Below are 24856 nucleotides of genomic sequence, written 5' to 3'. Positions count from 1 at the left end.
GAGGCTGTGACCTTGTTTCTAATACTGATCTTTGGACACAAAGGAGGAAGGATTGACAGTTAATCCCCAGCGGGAACCCAACAAAGAGGAACTCTCAAGGCACTCTTCTGTTACTTCCTACTAAAAAGGGAAGGAAACTATTATTTACTGAGCTCTTACCACGGGCTAGGCCCTGGACCATGTGCTTTTACCTGGACTACCTCATTTTGGGCTTACAGTAACCTCGTGAGGTAGGGACTTTCACCCCTGTTTTTCAGACGAGGAAACTGTAGCTTAAAATATTTGGGTCATTTGCCTGAAATTCCACAGCCAGTAAACGATCCAGGGAGGATTTAAATCTGGTTCTTCTGTATGTGACAATGACTGGCATTCCTCAGGTGCTGAATGTTTGTTTTCCCTCCTTTCTGCCTCCCTGCTAACCCACACCGGTGTAGGGGAGAGTTGGTGTTCAGGGGCGCTGGCACCTAGCACTTCCTGGAGGGGCCACAGCACCATAGTCGTCACAGGTGCCAACCTCATCAGACTAACGATCACATGCACACAGAGCTTTCAAGATGACAAGGCTCTTTCACGTTCCTTATCATGGTTTAAGGGAGCTGAGTGCCCTGATACCTGAGGATGTTTCTGACTCCTCCCTAACCTTCAGCCTACTGGGAATGAGATTGGAGGGCAGCCACACCAGGTGACAGGCCTCAGAGAGGCAGAGTCCCCCTCCCCACGACCTGTACAGGTACAGAGCCACCATTCCTGCGGGAGGGAGCTAGGCATCCGGGTGGTGGCTGGGCCGTTTGTTGGGGGGTTGCGTTCACCCCTGCGACAGCCAGGAGAGCCTGCAGCCTGTAGCTGAGATGGCGCTGCCTGCTGGATGGTGACTGGATAACCTATAACCCCTCCTCCTGAAAGGACTTTGGTGTTTGGAGTTGTCAGAAGAGCTGAGTGAGATAAGAGCTCAGCCAGGCAAACCTGAAGGGAGGGAGGGAACACGCATTGGCCACCACTACCCAGTAAGGACTCACATCATGGAGCCAAGAGCGGCCCGGCGGCTGCGGAGGAGAGAAAGGCTGGGAGGAGAGCAGAAGGACCAGCCCTCCAGAGAAGGGGAGCCCCGCTCTGGGAGTGCAGCCGGAGGTGGGGATGTGCTGTCCAGAGGGGCTCCTGTTACCTTCAGTCCTTCCGGCTGTCCTGGGAGGCCAGCCTCTGCCCCTAACTACTCAGCTGGGGAAGGGAGGAGAAAAGAGCTATTCAGTGCCATAGCCTTGCCTTATCTTTATGACTTACCTGAGGGGGTGATTAGCGTAGCTTCCTGTCTCCTGGGTACCCTGTTTCCAGTAATGTCATCAGGCTCCCTGCTTGCCAGTGGCCTCCTCGCCCCCTGCAAAAATAACTTCCCCTCTGATTCCCACCCCCTACCCCACCCCCCAGCCATGTTACTAGATCTTGACTGGTTGTGGGGTGGGGAGGCTACTGAGTACACAGAAAGCACTTCCTGGACAGAGAATGCCTCTGGGTCTGCATGAAGTGGCAGAACCTTAACTCCTCCCCTTTGACCCCTTCTCCTAGGAAACGCTGAGACACACAGAGGCCCAGACTTGGTGCAATGGACCCGACATATGCAGGTGAGGGATGTCAGAGGTCAGAGATAAAAACAGACAGGTCCTAGAGAAGAGGGAAGGAGGGGTGAGGACTGGCTTGGTGATAAAGACAATTTGTCCTTGGGTTCAAACCCCTCAGATCTGGTTAGAGCTAAGGGTTAAAGTGGAAGGGTTTGAAACACAGGTTATCAGGGTAGAGGCCAAAGACTGGCCAGTGAACAGTCTTCTGTTAATGGAGCTAGAGGTCAGGAGAGGAAAGCTGGGGTCAGGGAGGAGAGAATGCGGTCAGAGATGATGAGGTGGTTAGTGTTCAGATCCGGGGATGGGAAGGATATTTCCTGAATCCTCACTGCTGCCCTGGGAAGCCAGAGGGAATTAAGTTTGGGGGGAACCTCTGGGCAGGAACCCTGCTTATTCATCTTTCCATCCCTAGCACTTAGCAGTGTGCCTGGCATAGAGAGAGACTCCATAAATGTGTGGTGAATGAGAGGGTGACTGGCTGGAGGGACGTGGGCCCTGCCCCACTTTGTCCTGTAGGCTGTGAAGGCACAGTTGCTGGAGCAGGCGCAGGGCCAGCTGACGGAGCTGCTGGAATGGGCCATACGGGAAGCCATTCAATCCTACCCGCCACAAGACCGCCCAGTGCCCTCCATCCCTTCAGATTCCTTGAGCAAGTAAGCGTCTGAGCAAGTAAGGGGCTGGGGCATGACTGAGTAGCCTCTCCATCCTAAGGACTGTGAGCTGCAGACATTATTTCACATGCCCTTTGCCAGCACTGCTGTGACCCTGACTTCAGCCTTCCCTCTTCTCCCCTTATTGCCTCTGCCTCCCTGACCCTGACCTTCCATCCGGTCCTGCCCTCTGGCCCTAACCCTGACCTTCCCATACCGTAATACTGCCCTTGGCTCCAAAGTACTGACCTTCTGCAAGGCGCCCTGCCTTCTGCCCACTGCCTTCTTCCTTTGTGTCCTGACCCAGAACAACTATCTCAATTCAGGACCCGGAAGCCATCCCTGGGGAAACGGAAAGTTTTCATCATCCGCAAGTCTCTGCTTGAGTAAGTCAGGGGTGAGGACATGGAATGGGAAGAAAAAAAAGTGCTTTGGCCAGGGGTCCAGCACACCTCATTTCTCATCTTCAGGCTCTAGGTGGTTTGGGGGGAGGACTTCGAGACAGTTTCTAAGGTTCCGTTTCTCCATTTGCCCTGGGTATGATTGTGGAAGAAAGGCCACCAGGATACGTGTCTGGGCTGAAAAGGGCTTTGGACAGAAGTCCCAGCCATATTTCAGCCTTTAGCTGCTAGTTGCCAATCACTACGCCCCATCTCCACGTGCGTACAGTGCCTGAGCTAGTCTGCACGACCTTGAGGACTCTCCCACTGACATTCATGCCCCCGTCCCTCTAGCGAGCTGATGGAGGTGCAGCACTTCCGCACCATCTACCACATGTTCATCGCTGGCCTGTGTGTCTTCATCATCACCACCCTGGCCATAGACTTCATCGATGAGGGCAGGTAGGCATCCCTCTCGCCCGGGATAAGCACACAGATCAGATCAGACCCCTGTGTCCCCAAGTGCTCCACCTGACACCAGCCTGAGCACAGGGCCCCTCTGATAACTGGACACATGTCAACATTGCTTCCAACAACCTTCCCACCCAAAATACCCTCTTAGACTTCTTCCTTCCATAGCCTTGGGTGGCCTTTGGTCTAGTTTCCCAGGGTCAGCCCTCTGGGGACACTACGCCCCTACTCAAATAATTCCCAATTGGACCGTTGTCCTGAAGCAGACATAATGTGTATACACACACACACACAAGCACACACTCCTTTACATGGCAGTGCTGTTCAGTTCAGGTAACCTCCATTGAGCCCCTTCTAAGTACCAGCCCCTGGGCCAGAGAGATGAGACCAACTCCAGCCCTGCCTGCAAGGCACTCCCAGTCTTGTGGGAAAGACAGACACACACACACACACACACACACAAGTGCCTTGGAGGGTCGCTTCCCCTACAGAGTCCCTCCCCACTCTGGGGAAGAGCCTCAGAGGGCTGGAAACCCCTGGGGGTGTCTGGATTTGCATGACCCTCTCCTCACCCTACACATGGCTTGGGAAGCAGTAAAAGGAAGAGAACCAAGGATCTGCAGGTTCAGCAACAGCACTGCCTTTTGGTAAAATTGTTGTTGTTAATTACATGAGTATTACAAGGATCAGAAAAAGTTTCAAATATATGGAAGTGACAGTTCCCCCCCAACCATCTCAGATTGCCCCCCAGAGGTAACATTGTTAATGGTTTTGAGAGTTTCCCTCCAGAGCATTTTTCATGAGTTAAAGTCCAGATATGTATAAGAACCAAGGAGATGTATTTTGTGGGGGGTTACATTAATGAGATACTTACAGTACCTATTGTCTCCTTTTCATTTCCAAATGACCTGTCTTAGAGATCTTTCTATGTCAGTCCATTGTTTTTAATGACTGCAGAGTCTGGAAGTGCCTGCTTTTGTTCATTTAATCCTTTACTAATGGCCATTAAGATTGTTCCTAATTTTTCATCATTACAAACCACTCCTAATCTAAACAAACAAAACACTCAGCAACCTTTCTATTAACTCAAGTCTACAGCTCCAGCACTCCAAAATGACAAAAGTTACAAAAATCAGAGTTAAACTTTAAATACCTCATATCCTAACACCAGTGACCAGTGAAGTACTGAACCCTTCTGCAACGCCATACAATTCACAAAGGGCTCTACAGGTCATTTGGAAGTAAAGCCATCCCACGACTGAGTCTCCTTGGGCAACACGCTGTGCTAGAAGTCCTGAGCAGCAGAGGTGGGGACCTCACCTTGAACACCTTCAGAGATGGGGAGCTCACAACCTTGGCAAGATGCCTCAGTTTATCTTCTAAGAGCTCCGGCTGCAGAGGAAGGGGACAAGGGTGGGCCTCACATTTGTCTACTTTGTCTCTCCATCCCCACTCCAAGGCTGATGCTGGAGTTTGACCTACTGATCTTCAGCTTCGGACAGCTGCCCTTGGCGCTGGTGACATGGGTCCCCATGTTCCTGTCCACTCTGCTGGCGCCCTACCAGGCGCTGCGGCTGTGGGTGAGGTCTCAGGCCGGAGTGGCCTGGATGCTACGGGTGGGCCTCGGCTGCTTGCTGCTGGCCGCGCACACCGCGGTGCTCGGCATCCTCCCGGTCCACGTAGCGGTGGAGTATGAGCTCCCGCCAGCGTCCCGCTGTGTCCTGGTCTTTGAGCAGGTGATGGGCAGGACCAATGGTGAGGCGGGGCCGCTGGGAAGGAGGGCATTTGATAATGTATTGGTGGGGGCGGAGTTAGTTACTGGGGCGGAGTTCTTTGCAAGGTATTTGAGTGATCAAGCAGGCTTCAAAGAAATGTAAATGAAAGGACGAATGCTACACAAATAGAATCAGATTCCGCAGAGTCACAAGGTGTTGGCTGGCTGGAAGCTCCCTTTCCAGTACCCCTCTACCCTCGATTCATGCCAGCAGCCATTTGTGTTAGACTATAAGACCGCCTGACTAAATGATAAAGTATGGGCTTTGACCGTACAGATTTTACAATCTGCCCGCCCCTCTCCCCTTGTCGAGAACCAGAGAGGTTAAGTGATCTGCTCAAAGCAACACAGCACCTTACCTTCTTTTCCATTCCATCTCAGGTCAGGTTCCTGATGAAAAGCTACTCCTTCCTTAGAGAGACTGTGCCTGGGACGCTTCACGCCAGAGGTGAGGCCCTTGGCTGGCCCAGATGGGAACTCAGTCCTCTTGGTTGGTTGAATGAAGCCAGCAGGTGCAAGATCCTCATAGAAGCTCCAACTTTGTAAGACCATCTTGCCCTCGGGGCACAGCTTTGGCGTTCTCTTAGGTCCTACCTCCGAGAGATGGCAACTCTGCTGCCCAGGACTTCTGACACATCCTTATTTCCAGGTCTAGCCTGGAAAGACCCAGGGTATGAGAGCCTTGGATTAGGAAGTCAAAACAGGAGGAAAGAGTGAATGGGTGATGCAATTTGTGGGTGCCAAATGAAACTCTGGCAACCACAGGTCTGCGCCGCCAAATGTGGTGCCTGGAATGGAAGCAAAAGAGGGGTATTAGCAGGTCCAGCTCTTGCTAGGTTTCATATCCCCTACCCGACCTCCAGATTCCATCTCTAGCTTCTTATCCATCTCCCCAACCTCTGTCCTATCTGCTCTATTCACCAGCCCCACTCCCTATGCCCAGCATCCCTCCCACCTGTGTCCTCTCTCCCTTCCCCCTTCACTGATGGACTCCTCTTACTCCTCCCCAGGTGAGGGCATCCGGGCCCCTAGTTTCTCCAGCTACCTCTATTTCCTCTTCTGCCCCACACTCATCTACAGGGAGACTTACCCCAGGTAAGACCCTGCACCCCCTTCCCCAAATGCCCAGGCCCATCAGGGACCTAGCCCTTCTACCCTCCTTTCCCTGAGGTCTTTAGCCTCGTCCCAGCCCCTGGTCACTCCCTCAGGAAGCATCCCATAATAAAGATGCGGAAGAAGTGGCAGGTAGACTACCCCTCCTCCTTCCCCAGGCCATGGTGACACAAGGGTGACTGACTGTCCTGGTTCACCCAGGACTGCCCCAATTTTAGCACTGAAAATCCTACATCCTGGGAAACCCCTGAGCCTAGGGCAAACTCCAGGTAGCCGGTCACCTTAGTGGACACTCAAGCTTAAAATCCATTTGTCATCTTTGTTATGGAAGGTCCAGAGCGTTCTAGACCCCCACCTCCCCAGATAATCCTCCCAGGCCCTAGCAATTGAGGGAGTTGTGGAGAGAGGGCCCCAGATCCTGGGCCCCAGCCTGGGCAAGAACAAGATAAAAGGATGAAATACACATTATCCCCATTGCTGCTGCAGGACACCCAGCATCAGGTGGAATTATGTGGCCAAGAACTTTGCCCAGGTCAGAAGGTGGGGTCGAAGGGTGGACTACTCGTGACTCGTGGTGGCTGAGGGGGCATCTCTGGGAGTGAAGTAGGGGAGGCTGGGGAAGAGGTCAGAGGGTGGTACTCAGGGAAGAGGAGGCAGATGCTGGGCCAGAGCCTAATTCTAGAAGGAAAGGGCAGCTGCCAGTGACTCCTTTCAAAGTTTTGTCCTCCATCCCCTCCCCAGGCCCTGGGCTGCGTGCTCTATGCGTGCTTCATCCTGAGCCGCCTCTGTGTTCCCATCTTCGCCAACATGAGCCGGGAGCCCTTCAGCACCCGTGCCCTGGTACTCTCCATCATGCACGCCACCTTGCCAGGTACGCCCACCAGAGGTGGGGCTGCACCCTGGGGAAGGCTTAGCAGGGAACTCCTCCCTTCCCTCACTCTTCGTTTCAACACCTCACTCTGACTCTCCTCTGGCATCTGTCCCCTCCTACAGTTGCTCATCGTCAGGGTCTCAGTTCAGATTGCCATCCACTCCCCACCTTCCAACCACTCTACCAACTCCCAATGGCCAGTGGCTTTGACATTCATCGTTATATCCCCAACAGCTGGCACGGGCTTCAGGAGCAAATGGATTGAATGAATGAAGGCATCAGTTGGTGCATGATTAACAAATGATAGGAACCAGGGCCCTGGTTGCTGGGTGAGAGCTTCCTGAGGGGGCTCTCAGAGCTTCGTGGGGGCCCAGGGGGGCCAGTCTTACCTGCAGCCCCTTGTCTCCACTCACCAGGCATTTTCATGCTGCTGCTCATCTTCTTTGCCTTCCTCCACTGCTGGCTCAACGCCTTCGCGGAGATGCTACGATTTGGAGACAGGATGTTCTATCGGGTGCGGCCTGGACCGGGACCACTTGGGGAGCTGGATGCAGCAAGGGCTAGGGAAGGATGCAGGGAGGATGGTGGCTACGTGGGCTGTCACCTTGTTACCAAACCAGGTGCAACCGCCCAACACGCCAAACACTGAGATGCCAAGGTTTGCAGCAGAGAAAGTGAGGAGGCAGCCAAGTAAGGAGGAGAGAGAACAATATCAGATTTGCCTCTCCAAAGGCCAGAGGCTTGAGTTACTTATGAGATGAAGACGCAAGGTGGTCTCAGGTGTGGGGAAAAGTGATTGAAGTGGAGAAAAGGTGAGGTCATCAGTGGTCTGAGTGTCACATGCTTCTTCATGGGATGCGTGTTAAAAAATGGAGGCATGTATCAGGTGGAGTTTTCAGCCCTCTGATGTCAAAAGGTCGTTCATCAGACACCTGCACAGGCCCAGTTTTAGGGTCAGTGGTTCCAACCAGTCTTAGCTGACTTGAACTAGACAGGAGCCAACTCCAAGTTTCCGGAGAACGTATGCCCCCTGTTACTATAGTGACACATACATCTGAGGGGTTATCTATAGGGGCCAGTTAAGGAGTTGGAAAAAAAATAAAGGCAAGCTTGGTCAGTGAAGGGAGGTTATCAGCAGAAGGGTTTTCAACAAGCTGTTCCCTCATCTGCTGTTCTGTAAGACAAGCTAGGAATCTCCGTCAGTCACCGGTTTCTGTTAACCCTATGGGGCATGGTTTCAACCTCAGCTGTGCTGTCAGTCTCTCACAATGAGAAATGTGCTCCCCTGAGTGTGGTTATAAGATCACCCCTCACCGCCTGGCCGGCCAGGGCTAACGGCTTTTGTGGGGATGGTAATTTGGAATCTTCTCCTGAGAAGGAGAGTCGGAGGGATGGTGGGGACCCCGGGTCCCGAAGAGGGAGTTAGGAGGGTGCTTGCTGTCTCTCTCCTGCCAGGAGCCAGCCCTTGTAGAGACGGGGTGCAGGAAGCAGGGGGGAGAAGCTGGGGCCTGGGCACAGATGGCCCTGAGGCTCACCTCCCCCTCCCCTGGCCCCACCCCTTCCCAGGACTGGTGGAACTCGACATCCTTCTCCAACTACTACCGCACTTGGAACGTCGTGGTCCATGACTGGCTGTACAGCTACGTGTATCAGGACGGGCTGTGGGTATGGGCTCTGCCGACCCCCTCAGCGCCCACAGCTAACGGAACCTCTCCACCTCTCTGCGATGTCCTCTCCTTCCATTTTCCAGACCTAGAAGCCCCTGTGACTTCTGTCTGCCCTCATTCTACACAACCCAATGGGCTGGGCAGAAAATCCTTCTTATTATCTAACTTCCTTTCTTCCTTATCGTCAACTACACCCCCCCATAGGGCATTTCTCCCCTCCTTAGCCTTCCATTATGGAATATGCCTATAGCAATTTTCAGTTACCAAGAATTCTCACATGCTACGCAATCTGCACAGTAACCCTGAGAAGTAAGTATTATCATATCCCCTTTTAAAAATTGCATCTAGTGGGGAAAGTGTAGCTCAGTGCTAGAGCACGTGCTTAACTGCACAAGGTCCTGGGTTCAATCCCCAGTACCTCCGTTAAAAAAATTAAATTCAAACAAATAAATACACAAATAAATAAACCTAATTACCTTCCCCCCCAAAAAAAACCCCAAACAACAAACTAAAAAACTGCATCTAAGGCCCAATGGACTAATAAAATGCTCTTAAATAAGACATGTCAGCCCTTCTGGCCCCAAATCCCATGTTCTTTCTATTGTACTACACACCCCCCCGGCTCCCTTACGGAGGGGAATTTTTTGTGGAGGGAGCTTAGGGAGACTCACTCCACCCTCCTCCCCTGACCCCTGCCAGCTCCTTAGTGGCCGGGCCCGAGGGGCAGCCATGCTGGGCGTGTTCCTGGTCTCTGCGGTGGTCCATGAGTACATCTTCTGCTTCGTCCTGGGATTCTTCTACCCCGTCATGCTGATGCTGTTCCTTGTCATCGGAGGTAAGCCTGGCCTCTGTGTGCCACTGGAGCGGGGAGACTCCAGAGGGAGCAGGCCTGGAGTCCTGCTCCTGCAGATTCTAGACTGATGGGGGAGGCTGTGTGCCCAAGACAGAAGTGGGTTGTACGTGCCTTCTGGAGGAAGGCGTGAGAGTTGGGGGCCGGGATGTAGGGGAGACTTGGGAGCAGGGAAGGAGGCAGCATCAGGAGGCAGCCAGGAGGTATACTGGGGGATGTGGGAAAAGATTTCTGGCCAGAGAGGAGCATCTGAGCAGGGCACACACAGAAGGAGACAAAAGGGTGAAAACTGGTGTGAGGTTGGGAGGTTTAGTAAGAGATCCAGGATACTGACATGTAAACTGAGGAATCCTGGTTTTACATGAGCCACTTGAGACCTCTGTGGGTTTCTGGAGCTGGGATCAAGATCTTCCCCGATGGTGCCTTCCTGTTCCAACTCTTCCTTGTGCCGAGATGGGAAGGCAGCCAGGAAGACAAGATACAGGTATCTGGAGCTGGCATCCTTTCCTTCTGCATCAGGGTTGCTGAACTTCATGATGCATGACCAGCACACGGGCCCAGCGTGGAACGTGCTCATGTGGACCCTGCTCTTTCTGGGCCAGGGCATCCAGGTCAGCCTGTACTGCCAGGAGTGGTACGCACGGCGTCACTGTCCCCTGACCCAGGTAAGGGACCATGACCCTTGTTCAGCTCCCCAACCAAGAGGATATGCCTTCCCTTCCCAACAGCCAGCCCCCTATTGTTGCCCAATTCAACAGCCATAATCAGGGGCCAGGGCCTGGTTTGGGGGTGAGGGGCTCCCATGTCTTAGATGTGCGGGGTGGGCCCTGGGAGGGAACTTACTCACAATTCACCTTTCTCTGGCACAGACAACCTTCTGGGCGCTGATGACACCTCAATCTTGGTCCTGCCATATCTAGAGATCAGGGTACCCTCACTGCCCAGATGACATCACCAAGTTCTTCTCTGCCTGCAAAGCCTGGGACCAGGGCTCCTCTCCCCACATTCCCAGACATAGTTCTGAGTCAAGGAGTCCTGACATGCATGTCCCCAGCAGGGAACTCCACGGACTGAGATCTGTAGACCTGTGGACAGGTGAGCACAGACTCGGAATGGCAGTGGCTCTGTCTTGAGCCTGCATCCCCAGAGATTGGGCCAAGGGCCCCCTCTCCCTCCATGGCTGTTCAGACCTGGGGAGACCTGAAGGACCTTCCAGATTTGTTGAATGTAGGGTAACTGAGAGCAGCTGAGGCCATCAAGGTCCGAGAAGGACTTGTTTCTTTCTTTGTACTCTTTCCAATACAATAATAAACTCTTTGTGTCTCTTTTTATTCATTCGTTTATTCACCCATTCATCATTTGTTGAAGACCCACTTTTGACAGGCATGATTGAAGAGCTGTGTCTACAGAGGCAAGACTTTGTGGGGGGAGGGGCTGAGGGTCTTGGGGGACATGCTCCCTTACCTTTTCTATGCCACCCCCATCTCCCCAAAATCCAGCCTTACCTCCTCTTCCACCTCTAGTCCTTCAGCTCACATTCCCACAACCCTTTAATCCTTCTACTCCCGGCTACCTCAATATTTTAATTTCATGAGCCTCAGTTTCCACAGCTATAAAATGGACATTTAACTCTGGAGTGTCTCGACTGTACGGGGACATACCGTTCCCTCAGGCCCTTTTCCAGTCTACTCCTCAACCAAAGGCAACCACTTTCTGATTTTACTCTCATACATTAGTTTTGTTTGTTTTCCAAGTTCACATAAACAGAGCTCTACACTATGTACTACAGTATGAACGGCTTGTTTTGCTGAATATAATGTTTTTTAAGATTATTCCATGTTTTGCACGTATCAATTGTTTGTACTTTCCTCTTGCTCAGCAGTATTCCATTTATGACTATATCACAATATTTATCCATTCACCTATTGATGGACATTTCAGTTGGGTTAGTATGAATAAGACTGCCATGTAGATTCATGTACAAATCATTTTGTGGGTATATTTTTTTCATTTCTTTTGGATACATACCAAGATGCAGAACAGCTGGGTCATAGAGGTGATTTTTGCTTGACTTTATAAGAAACTGTGAAATGTTTTTCCAACCAGATTGTATCATTTTACATTCCTACCAGCAATGTATGAGAATTCTAGCTGGGCATAGGACTTCTCACCAATGTTTGATTTTGCTAGACCATTAAAAAATGTTTTTCGTTTTGTTTTAGGGGGGAGGTAATTAGGTTTACTTATTTATTTAATTAATTTATTTACTTTAGAGGTGGTACTAGGGATTGAACCCAGGACCTTGTGTATGCTAAGCATGCACTCTACCACTTGAACTATACCTACTCTCCCTTTGCTAGTCTATTTTAATTTTAGTTTTTGTAATGGAGGGTAATTTTAATATACATTTATCTGATAATCAAAGGCATTGAACATTTTTTCATGTGCTTACTGACCATTAGTGTATCTTCTATTATGAAGAGTCTGTTCAGAATCTGAAAAAAAGGACACTATGAACTCATCTACTAAACAGAAACAGACTTGCAGACTTAGTAAACAATCTTATGGTTACTGGGGAAAGGGGGTAGGAAGGGATAAATTTGGGAGTTTGAGATTTATAAATGTTAGCCACTATATATAAAAATAGATTTTTAAAAAAAGTTTCTTTTGTATAGCACAGGGAACTATGTTCAGTATCTTGTAATAACCTTTAATGGAAAAAAATATGAAAACAAATATATGTATGTATGTGCATGACTGGGACATTGTGCTGTACACCAGAGACTGACACATTGTAATTGACTGTACTTCAGTAAGAAAGAAAGAAAGAAAGAAAGAAAGAAAGAAAGGGAGGGAGGGAGGAAGGAAGGAAGGAAGGAAGGAAGAAAAGAAAGAAGAAAGAAAGGAAGAAAGAAAGAAAGAAAGAGAAAGAAAGAAAAGAAAACCATGGGGAAAAAAAGTCTGTTTAGGTCATTTGCCCACATAAAAAATTACACTGTCTTTCTGTTGATTTGTAAGAATTATTCATATTGTCTGGTTGGGTCTTTTATCAGAAATACGTAATATAAATATTTTTCCTAGCTTGTACCTTATTTGTTTACTTTCTTAATGGTGTGTTTTGTTTTGTTTTGTTTTCCCCTTAACAGAGGCAATGGGGAACCCAGGACCTCCTGCACACCGAGCATGCGCTCTACCACTGAGCTATACCCCCACCCTCAATGGTGTCTTTTGATATTTATGTTTATTTTTATATTCTTAGAAGGGTGGACAAGAGCCTTGTTACATAGTTTGTCTCTATGGAGGGACACAGTGCTGCTAGGGAATAGGGAAGGTTGACAGGCAAACTTTTCACCCTTTTGTATTTTGTGCCATACAAAATAATATTTTGAGTATTACGTACTCAAAAAAGAAAATAAAAATAAAAGTTTAGGAGTAGCTACACCTGGGTTCTTGCAGTCATGGCCATATTTAAGCTTTGTAAACCAGAAATTCGTTACCTAAAAATAATTCTCACATACATTGACATCTATTAAAAGATTCTATATTACATCCATTGATCTATTTTTAGTCCAATGCCATAGTGTTTAATTACAATAGCCGTAGAGGACATTCTGGTATCTGGCATGCCAAATCTCCCTTCTTTTCTTTTTCATGTCTTTTCTTTGATATTCTTACGGACATATGTGTTCATATGAAGTTTAACATCATTTGATCCTTTTTTTTTAAATAGCTGTTGGCCTCTTCCTTATGACCTTGAAGAAATGAAGGAACACATGATGGATGATGTCTGTATCATCAACAAACTTAAAGAGTTTGGGTAACTTAGACCTCAGGATTGATGCTTGTCATGTAATAAGGGTTCATACTGAGTATTTCAAGATGATAGAAGTAACTGTGGTCAGTCTTTTAAAACATGGATTTGACAATGTATGTTTACATATAGTTATTGTGTAATAAATTTTAAGTTTTATTGAGATGTAATTAATATATATAGACTGCATATGTTTAAAGTTTACATTTTTGTAAGTTTTGAATAGGTATACACCTGTGAGACCATCACTACCCACTACAATCAAGATAATGAATAAATTACCCCTGAAAATTTCCTTGTGTCCATTTTATAATCTCTTCCTTCTGTCCATCTCTATCCACCCCCACCATTCCCAGGCAATCACTGATCTGCTTTCTGTTGGCATTAAATTAGTTTGCATTTTCTAAAATTTTATACAAATGGAATCATACAGTAAGTATTCTTTTCTATCTGGCTTCTTCCATTCAGCATAGCTGTTTTTAGATTTATTCATGTTACATTCGTTCCTTTTTATTACCAAGTATTGGTCCATCGCATCACAGTTTACTTATTTAACTGTCAACGAACATTTGGGTTGTTTTTAAATAACGCCATTACAAATGAAGCTTCTGGGAACATTTATGTATAAGTCCTTTGTGCACATGTGTTCATTTTTCTTAGGTAAATACCTAGAAGTAGAATGGCTGTATCCTAAGGTAGGTAGTACATTTCACTTTTGAAGAAAGTGCCAGATTGTCTTCCCAGGTGGTTGTACCATTATATATTCCCACCAGCAGTTCCTGAGAACTTTAGTTCTTCCACATTCTTATCAACTCTTGGAATGGTCAGTTTTTCTAAGTTTAGCCATTCTAATAGGTATGCAGAAGTATCTCCCTGGGGTTTTCATTGCATTTGACTTTGAAATTATAGTTCTACTTCTGAACTTTCTATTCTGTTCCACTGATTTTTTTTTCTTTTTGGTCTTTATACCAACACCACACTGTCTTGATTACTGTGCTATAAAATAAGTCTTAAAAACAGGTAATACGACCTTGTTCTTTTTCAAAGTTTTGGCTGTTGAAGTCCTTTAAGTTTCCGTTATAAGTGTTAGAATCAGCTTGTAAATTTCTTTTTTAAAAAAGGGAAAGAAAAGTCTGCCGGGATGTTGACTGGGATTGCACACTGTATCTGTACATCAGTTTGTATAGGATTGACATCTTAAATAAAATCAGGTCTTCCTACCCATTAACACACTATCTCTCTCCATTTATTTAGGTCTTCTCTAGTCTATTGTATTAAGATTTTGTAGTTTTTAGTGCACAGGATTCGCACATCTTTTGTCAGATTTGCCCCTAAGTATGTCATATGTTTTAATGATTATTTTAAATTTCAATTTTTGTGTTCATTGCAGTGTATTGAAAACAACTGATTTTTGTACATTGTCTGTGTATCTTTAAACCCTGTTAAATGTACTAATTATTTCTAGGAGTTGTTTGTTTTTGAGGATTCCATAGGATTTCCTACATAGACGATCACATCATCCTCAAATAAAAAGTTTTATTTCTTCCTTTCCACTCTTGATACCTTTTATTTATTTATTTATTTATTTGTTTGTTTGTTTGTTTATTTATTTATTTATTTTGCCTTGTTTCACTGCTTAGATCCTCCAATACCATGCTGAACAGACATAATGAGAGCAGACGTCTTTGCCTTGACTTTAAGGAGAAAGCATTCAAACAATATTGCCTGTAGGTTTTTCATGGATGCTCTTTATCAAGTTGAGAAAGTTCCTTTCTGTTTCTAGTTTGTTAAGAGTTTTTATCAGAAATGGATTTTTAATTTTGTGAAATGCTTTCTCTGCATCTATTGAGATGATCTTTTTTTTTCTTTTTTAATCTTTTAGTATGTAAATTACATTGATTTAACATTCTGGAATAAATTCTACTTAGTGATGGTGTGTTAGTCTTTTTATGTATCATTTGTTTCTATTCACTAAATTTTCAAAATGATTTTGCATGTCTGTTCATAGGGGCTATTGGTCTATAATTTTGTCATAATTCTTTTGTCTGACTTGGATATGAGTATAATGCTGGCCTCAGAATGGGTTGGGAAATATTCCCTTCTCTGGTTTTCTGAAAGAGTTTATGTAGAATAGGTATTATTATTTTTTTATTAAATGTATGGTACAGTTCATCAGTGAAGTCACCTGGGGTCATAGTTTTCTTTAGAGAAAGGTTTTTAATTTAAAATTTGAGGTTTTTTTTTTTTAGTACATACAGGGTTATTCAGGCTACCTATTTCCTCTTGCATGAGCTCTAGCAGTTGAGGCTTCCAAGGAAGTTATCCAGTCATCTACATCGTCAAATTTATGGGCAAAAGTTGTTCATAGTATTCCTTTATCATTTTCATATCTGTAACATTTGTCCACTCTCTCATTTCTATTGGTAATTGTGTGTTCCCTTTTTTTCCTGATATGTATTACTCAAGTTTATCAATTTTATTCATCTTCTCAAAAAATCAGCTTTTGGGTTCATTGAGTTTTCTATTGCTTTTCTGTTTTCTCCTTCATTGATTTCTGCCCTGATCTTTTAAACTTCCTTTCTTCTTCTTCCTTTGAGTTTAATTTTCTCTTCTTCTTACAATGTCTTAAAGTGGAAGCTGAGGTCCTTCATTTGGGACCTTTTTTCTTTTATAATATAGGTGTTTAGTGCTATAAATTTCCCTCTAAGCACTGCTTTAAGTGCCTTCTGCACACATTGATGTATTTCATTCAGTTCAAAATACTTTCCATTTTCACTTTTGATTTCTTCTTTGTCCTGTGGTGGTTTCGAAGTATGCTATTTAGTTTCCTAATATTTGGGGGACTTTCCAGATAGCCTTCTGTTTTAGATTTCTAACTAAAGCCATTTTGATCAAAGGATATACTTTGTATAATTGGCATTGTTTTCAGTGTATTGAGACTTGTTTTTTGTCCAGAATGTGGTCTATCTTGTAAATAGTGGGCACTTGAAAAGAAGGTGTATTCGATCTGTTGGGTGCCGGGTACAGTGTTCTATAAATACCAATTAGGTCAGGTTTTTTGATGGTATTGTTCAAACTTCTGTGTCACTACTGACTTTCTACTTGTTCTCTCAATTATTAAAAGACAGATGATAAAATAACTGTGGATTTTTATATTTGGCTTTAGTTTCACATATTTCTGAAGCTCTTTTTTTAAGTTCATAAACATTTAGGTTATGCCCTTTTAATGAATTGACCTCTTTATCATTATAAAACAGCCCTTTTTATCTCTGGTAAAATACTTTGCTTTGGAATCTACTTTGTCTGATATTAATATATCACAGTCTGCCTGTATTTCAATTAGTGTTAGCAGGCTATAGCTTCTTCCATCATTTTGTTTTTAACCTATTTGTGTCTTTATATTTAAAAAGGAATTCTTGTAAGAAGAATACAGTTGGGTCTTGCTTTTTTATCCCATGCAATATTTTCCTTTTACTTGGGATATTTAAACCATTTACACTTAATATGATTGTGTGTATGGTTTAAATCTACCACCTTTCTATTGTTTTCTATTTGTCCCAACTGTTCTTTGTTCCCTTTTCCCTCTTTTATGTCTTCTTTTGAATTAATTATGACTCCACAGGTGGAATGAATGGCATATTTGATTTCTTGTATTTTATTGTATGTCCTTTCATCATTCTACGTTTTTGCTGTTTTGAGCAAGTCATGCATTCCATTCCCCCTCCTCTCTTGCTGTTTTGGATGTTCTACTATGCTTTTCCATTCCCTTCATAGTAATCTTCCTTCCCAGCACTGATAATCAAATACATATTTCTTCATCATTATTTGAAAATACACCAATTATTTCTTTCACTAAGATGTCTTGCATGACTGGGACGTTGTGCTGTACACGAGAAACTGACACATTGTAACCGACGTACCTCAATTTAAAAAAAATTCCATTAGAAGAAAAGATACCTTATTTCCTGCCACTTCCACCTCAGTAAGAGAGACCTGTGGAATATTTTTACTTACCTCTCTCACTCTACTTCCAATTCCTAGGTTTTGCTGAAATAGTATATTATTTATGGTTCTAGATATAATTAGATGCCTATCAATCTCCATAAACACTCAACAGGATAATACCTTGCCAGGTTTGCTGTTCACAGCTTGTTCTTTCTCCTTTTCATCTTCCTCTATCTTGACTTCTCTGTCATCGAGCCAAAGTTTTCTTGAGTATTTTCCTCAGGTGATACACAGGGTTGATATACTCTCTGAAACCTTTCTATCTCCATTATCTTTCTTTTGCCCTAACAGGTGAACACTTCCTCAGCTGGGTATGAGGTTCCAGGATAACGATCCTTTTCTCAGTATCCCTACTTCTAGCTTCCAGTGTTACAGATGAAAAGTCCTGTGTCAATCTGATTCCTTTCCCTTTGTAGATAACTTGGTCTTTCTGTCTAGACACTTGAAAACATCTTTCTTTAACCTTGGAATTCAGGAGTTCCATGCTTTGATGTATGCCTTCTCTTTTTGTATCTTCCTGTGTCCTTTCAGCCTGCAAGCTCAGAATTTTCTTCAGATCAGCAAAATAGTCTTCTGTTTCAAAATTATTGCCTCTCCTCCATTTATGCCTTTTCTTTCTTTTGGAACTAATATATTTGAATGTTAGGACTACTGGATCTATTCTCCAAGTCTCATATTTTCCTCATTATTTCCATCTCGTATTATTTGCTCTGTGCTTTGAAATATTTTTCCACTTATTCTTCCAAGCCACTAATTTGAGTCCCAGCAGTGACCAGACTTCTTTCTTTCAATAAATATACTGATTTTTGTTGAAAATAAGACTTTTTAGTTCCAGGAAGTATTTTTTGGTACACTAATTTAATCTCTTTAACTGCTCCTAGTATTTTCCTAAGTTGTCACATACCTCTTCAGTGGTTCCTGTGCTGTCTGGCAGGCAGGAAAACCAGCTATAATGACTTCATCCCTGAAGGGCCAAGGCCCTCTGAGTCATACTCTTCCAGAATCCCCACAGTCCTGACCTCTGCTCAGGCGCTCCCCAAAGCTGGTCCCCAGGCTCCTGTGGGGTGAGAATGAGGACGCTCCTTATGCTGGCTCCACACCAGGCCTTCCCCATACTAATCCCAGGTCCAGGAGCCCACTGGCCCCCGCCGCAATATGGCTAAAGAGAGGTAAGTGTTTGGAGAAGGGAGTGAAAATCCCTTAGAACAGTGGTTCTCAAACTCAAGCATGCATTAGAATTAGCTCCGGGGCTTGTGAATATGGATGATTGAACAGGAGTTTCTGATTCATTAGGCCTGGGGTGGGGCCGGAGAATTTGTATTACTAACCAGTCCCAGGAAATGCTTATGCTGCTCATCCAGGAACCACACTTTAGATTCCCTGCATTAGAACACACCAAACCAAGCCCTCCTCCTTCTTCAAAATTTTACCTTTTTTCCATGGTAAGGAAATGAATCCAATAGCAGGGAGGTATTGAATCTTCATTTTACTTTGGGTTCTTCAGTTTGTTCACAGTACGACTGAGCTCCATCCAGGGCCCCTCCTCCATCAAAGCCCTCACTGGCCCTTGGAGACCCTGACTCCCTGTCCCAGAAGGGCACCCAGGGCAGGATGCCTGTAGGCTGGGCTGAACTGGAACAGAGATGTCAGAGGGAAAGCCTCCTTTGCGCAGGCTCAGGACCCCTTTAACCTGGCCACACTCTTGTACCCAGAGGGCAGCACTGGAGCTGCCCCAGCCCTCCATCCAGGACCCCTGGGGTCAGTGGGGACATAGGGTAGGAAGTGCCTGGAAAGCGGGTGCACTGCAAGGCACAGAGTGGTCTGTGGCCATCCTCCTGCAGGCTGTGGGACTTCTAAGCCTCCATAACCAGGTGAATCAATTACTATTTCTCTTCTTACATATATCTACATATATCGCGTTATTCTGTTTCCCTGGAGAACCCTGACCAGTACAATGGACATTTAGGTTGTTTCCACTTTATAGCTATTATGAATAATGCTGCTATGAACATTTGTGTGCACGTTTTTGTGTAGATGTATGTTTTCATTTCTCCTGGGTATATACCTGGGAGTGGATTGACTGGGTCATATGATAACTCTATATTTAACCTTTGAGGAACTGCCAGACTATTTTCCAAAGTGGCTGCACCAGGTTACAATCCCACCAGCAGTGTATGAAGTTCCAACTTCTCCACATCCTCACCAACACTTGGCTATTTCTCTTATTATAGCCATCTTAAGTAGGTATAAAGCGCTATACCGTTGTGGTTTTGATTTGCATTTCCCTGATGACTAATGACGTTGGGCTTACTGTCGTGTGCTTATTGGCCATCTGTGTATCTTCTTTGGAGAAATGTCTATTCAGATCCCTTGTCCACTTCCAACTGGGTTCTTTGTTTTTTTATTATTGAGTTGTAAGAGTTCTTCATCTACTCTAGATATAAGTCCCTTATCAGTTACATGATTTGCAAATATCTTCTTCCATTCTTTAGGTTGTCTTTTCACATCCTTGATGGTGTCTTTTGAAGCACAGAAGTTTTAAACTTTGATGAGGTCCGACTTACCTATTTTTTTCCTTTGGTTCCTTATGTTTTGGATATGTAAGAAGATTTTGCCTAACCCAAGTTCACAAAGGTTTACTCCTCTATTTTATTCCAAGAATTTTATAGTTTCAGCTTACATGTAGTTCTATGATTTATTATGAGTTAATTTTTGTGTATAATGTGACAAAGAAGTTCAACTTCACTATTTTACATGTGAATATCCAGTTGTCCCAGCATCACTTGTTGAAAAGACTATTCTTCCCTCTAATGAATGTCTTGGCATCCTTGTTTAAAACCAATTAAGTGTAAATGTGAGGGTTTATTGCTGGATTCTCAATTTATTCCACTGATCCGTACGTCTATTCTGTAGACCACATTGTCCTGATTACTATAGCTTTATAGTAATCAAAGCTTCCATTGTAATCAGAGTTCCGTCAGGACATGTTACTGTCTCACCATTGATGTGTGACAGTATGCACTGAATATTGCCAATTCAGGAAACTCACTAAAGCTTTGGTGTCCCAGGTTTTTATTGGAGCTTCATTATACAGCCCATGTGGTTGAACTCAGTCCCCTGTCCGCCTCACTCCCCTAACCCATGGACGTCAGGCTGACATAATGTGGCCTAAGGAACCCAGCATGAGTCACCTTGTCAGCATAAACTATCAGGTGTCATCTGAGGGGCCCACCTTCTATTCCTAGGCTGCAGAGAACTTTTGTCAGGAATGGATATTGGATCTTATGTCTTTTCAGAATCTATTGAGATGATAGCATTGTTTTTCTTTTTCAGTCTGTTAATACATTGAATTGCACTGATTAATTTTTGAAAATTAAGCCAACCGTGAATTCTGGGGGTAAACCCTACCTAATCATGGCATAATAATATTTTTCTATATTGTTAGATTGAATTTGCTGTACTTGTTTTAAGAATTTTTGTATCTACGTCATAATGGATATTGTTCTATACATTTTTTCTTATATTTATATGGTTTTCACATCATATTCATATTTGGTGCCACATTCTAGATAACCAGACATGTCTCAATAAATTTTAAAGAATTCAAATTATGAAAAGTATATTTTCTGACTATAATACTTTAAATTAGAAATTGGTAAGAGAGATTTGGACAGTCCCCAAATATACGGAATTTAAAAAACACACTTCTTTATAACCCTTGGATCAAAGTATAAATGAAAAGGGAAAATAAAAACATTTTGAACTAAATGAAAATAAAAACATATCAAAATTTATGAGACAAAGCTGAAGTGGTACTTAGTAATTTACATCACTGAACACCTATATCTGAAAAGAAGAAACATCTAAAATCAATGTCCTTTATAAGCTGGAAAAAGAAGAGCACATTTTACCCAAAGGAATTAGAAGAGAAAATAGTAAAGATTAGGAGAGAAATCAATTAAGTAGGAAACAATTAAGAAACTCAGTGAAAAATAATACAAATGTTTAAAATTTTAAAAATAAATTTTAAAATTTTTAATATTTTTTAAATTAATAAATTAAAAAAAGAAAGAAAGAAAAAGAAACTCAGTGAAACCAAAGCTGGTTCTTCGAGAAGATTGATAGCAATAAACTTTTAACTAAACTCAACAGGAAAAAGAGAGAAGACACAAATCATCTGTATCAGGAATGAGAGATGTAGCAATACTACAGTTTCTACAGTTACTAAAAGGATAAAAAAGAAAACACGTTTATATCAATAAATCCTACAATTTAGATGAAAATAGACAATTTTTTGAAAGACGAAAGCTACCAAAGTTTAGTCAAGAAGAAATAGCCCTTATCTACAAGATAACTGAATATGTAGCTGAAAATCTTCCCCTAAAGAAATCCCAGTGTCACTACCTGGAATGCACCACCCTCAGGTATCTCCTCCCTGGCAGAAGGACACAGCACCACACCACCTCCGGTAGAAACATTTAAACCTCTGAGCCAATTTTAAAATGTATGTGGGTATAAGAAAAAGCTAAAAAAAAAATGCTACAAACAAAGGAAATGTGCAAGTTAATTATGTTGGCACCAGAGAATTTGCTAAAAATGCACTTCAGGAATTTTTCAAAACTAGGCCATCAGACTACTGGATTCCTCTAACATGTGGAAACTGGATCTCGAGAACTAAAAATGTCTCAGCCTAGAAAAGAAAGCACAGAACTGTTGCATTTGGGGGATAAAATTAAAGAGATGGTGGTGGCTTCTGCAAACAAATGGTATTCCTCTTTAGAATAAAGTACGTCTTTTGCTTAAGAGACAGACACTTTTATTTATTTTTTTAAAGTTTTCTTTAAAAATTTTTTTTCTTTTTTAAATTTTATTTTATTTTATAATTTTTTGGGGGGAGGGTTTACTTATTTATTTTTAGAGGAGGTACTGGGGATTGAACCCAGGACCTTGTGTATACTAAGTATGAGCTCTACCACTTGAGCTATATCCTCCCACAACAGACACTTTTATGACCTTGTCAAGAACTTTAGCTTTGCCCAGCCTCAGCTGCCTTATTTGTAAAATACGGGTTAAAAAATCTGTCTAAAGGCCGAGGTTGTACCAGATGAGTGCTTGTGCTGGCCTTTCAACTCCAAGACCTAAAATTCTATGAAGCTTGTAATGCTAATGTTAAACCAGGGTCTGTAAAAGCATTGCCATCTTCATACAAAACCCAATCTGCAGGGTTCCTCTTCTCCACTTAACATAAAAAAAAAAAAACTCTCTAGAAAAAGAGATAAATCAAACAAGCACCCCAACTCTGTACCTTACCCCCACCTACCATCCTAGGTTATCAATCCATTCTTTCTACTGCCCCTGTGCTAGCTCCCAGGGGAACATCATTTTCTCCTTTGATGCTCCGGCCCTTTGTTTCCCTTCGCACAGTAAAGGTGGCCTGGGAGATCCAAAGGGATGTTAGTTTAAATTTTTAAAGTACACAAATATATCCAGTAGCAATGAACACACCTGGTGCATAGACTGTGTTTTCTAACTGCCATTCTCCACTAAAAGGAAATCAGGGCTCCCTAAAGACATGGCTGATTGCAAGACTGGGGCAGAGAAGGGACAAGATAAGCCTGGAAGATTTTTGTTGTGCCAGAAAGAAAGAAAGACAGTGCTTTAAAAAAAAAAAAAAAGTCATGTCAAAAAGACATGGGAGGTGAGAGAGAGGGAGAGGGTATAGCTCAGTGGTAGAGTGCGTGTGTAGCCTGCACGAGGTCCTGGGTTCAATCTCTGGTGCCTCCACTAAAAATAACAAATAAATAAACCTAATTACCCACCCCCAAAATTAAGATAAAAAAATAAAAGGACATAGGAGCCAGATAAAATGGGCTCTCTATGGTCAAAACTAGGACAACTGAGCATTACAAATAAGTTAAGGATAGAAATGGATTATAAGTTACTGAATAAAACAAGGGTCCATATTGACAATAAATATATGACTAGATGAATAACGAGAAAGCAAGGCTCTTCTTTATAGTTGAATGCCAACTGATAGAGACAGAAGGTTCGGGTTAGAAAACCACCATTTTGCAACCATCATGATAAACACTGTCTTGGGCAAGAATCGTGAGTGGATACTAAGTCTAGGTAGGGAAAATATGAAGAGGAACAGAATATTTGCAAAATCTCAAAATGCCTCCTCACAGATTATTAGTTGCAAAGGGCATAATTATGAAAATCCTGGGGAGAAATCAGACACCGTCTTGACCACTTCTGACCGTGATCAGAATTATATCACCAGGAAGGAGCAGATGGACACTGTGGACCTTGTGATGTGCTCCTCTGAAAAGGACACACATGACTTAAGTCATATTCCAGCTTGGAATGTGCACCCTACATCTAGTCAAAAGGAAGCACCAGGAGAAAAACTGATGACCATTCTATAAAATAACTGGCCTGTATTCTCTAAAAATGTCAATGTCATCAATGACAAAGGAAGGCTGAGGAACTATTTTAGATCAAAGGAGACAAAAAGACATGACAACAAAATGCAGTACGTGATCCTGGACTGGGATCTCATACTGGAGAAGGGGAAAATGCCATAAAGAGCATTGTTGGGACAATCAACAACTTTGGAATATGGACTTTAGATGAAAGTGTAGCATCAGGGGAGTGGGGGGGGGTGCGGATATAGCCTGGATTCAATTCCCAAGACCTCCATTTAAAAAAAAATGTAGTGTCAATGTTAAATTTCCTGAATCTGATCAATGTACCATGGTTAAGATAACAGTCTTGTTCTTAGGAAATATGCACTAGAGCATTAACACATACAGGGGCATACTGCATGCAAACAACTCTCAAATGGCTCAGAAAAAACTAAGTTATAGTACATAACTAATTATAAAGAAAATTTGTCAAAATGTGAAAGTTGATAAGTTTAGGTAAAGAGTATATAGAAATTTCCTGTAATTTTTTTTGCAACTTTTCTGTAAGTTTCAAATTATTTCAAAATAAAAAGTTTTTTTTTAAGGTGCATCGGCAGAAGAGACATAGTCAAATGAGGACCTAGGGTGCATTAGAACAGTCCCAAGTGTCCAGACAAATTCTGACTTTCCTGCAGCTTGCTCCCTTTCACCCACTCTCCTAAAAAGACTCTCCCTCTAACCTCCAGCACTGCCACCTCAGAGGTGCTCCACCCAGCTTTTAGCTCCCCAGTCCTTGGCTTACCACCCTTGAAGGCATTGTCTTCCTTCCCTAGCCATGTGGAGGCTGGCCTCTTGAATATTTTGACCTCTTTAAAGAAAAAGAAAAACAAAAACAAAAAGCCCATTCCAACATTGTAACCCACCGAGGTGTTCCCAACGTCCTTGTTTCCTATTTGATGGAAATATGATTTCCCCAAACCAAGGGCAAGATGGGTGACCGAACCTGTGGCGGCCTTCACCCTTCCTGCAGGCGGTAGGTCCACAGCATATGGTTAATACCATGGCCTGATACTCACACACCTGTGAGTTATGTACACCTGTCAACAGAAGCAGGCTAGGCCCATGGTTGAGACAGAGGAAGATGGTCTGAAGTTGGCTGTGACTCCACCACATAAAAGTTACGCGACTAAGAGCGAGTCAACAAGTACCTGGAGCTCATTAACCACTCACTCAGCATTACCCAC

General features: G+C 43.8%; 1 protein-coding gene across 1 annotated transcript; it reads left to right on the top strand.

The window, feature by feature from the left end:
• The first annotated feature begins 1019 nt into the window (after positions 1-1019).
• On the top strand, positions 1020-10309 carry SOAT2 (sterol O-acyltransferase 2). The gene is made up of 15 exons (XM_006203153.4): positions 1020-1128; positions 1561-1616; positions 2130-2266; positions 2590-2649; positions 2998-3105; positions 4574-4850; positions 5270-5336; positions 5899-5983; positions 6488-6533; positions 6743-6872; positions 7289-7386; positions 8439-8537; positions 9239-9374; positions 9909-10054; positions 10259-10309. The coding sequence occupies exons 1-15, from the start codon at positions 1020-1022 to the stop codon at positions 10307-10309; spliced, it is 1605 nt and encodes a 534-aa protein (XP_006203215.1).
• Positions 10310-24856: the final 14547 nt, after the last annotated feature.

Source organism: Vicugna pacos, chromosome 12, assembly GCF_048564905.1.
Source record: "Vicugna pacos chromosome 12, VicPac4, whole genome shotgun sequence".
NCBI classification, from domain to species: domain Eukaryota; kingdom Metazoa; phylum Chordata; class Mammalia; order Artiodactyla; family Camelidae; genus Vicugna; species Vicugna pacos.
Note: the sequence above shows the minus strand (reverse complement) of the source record. Positions and strands in the feature narration are given on the sequence as shown.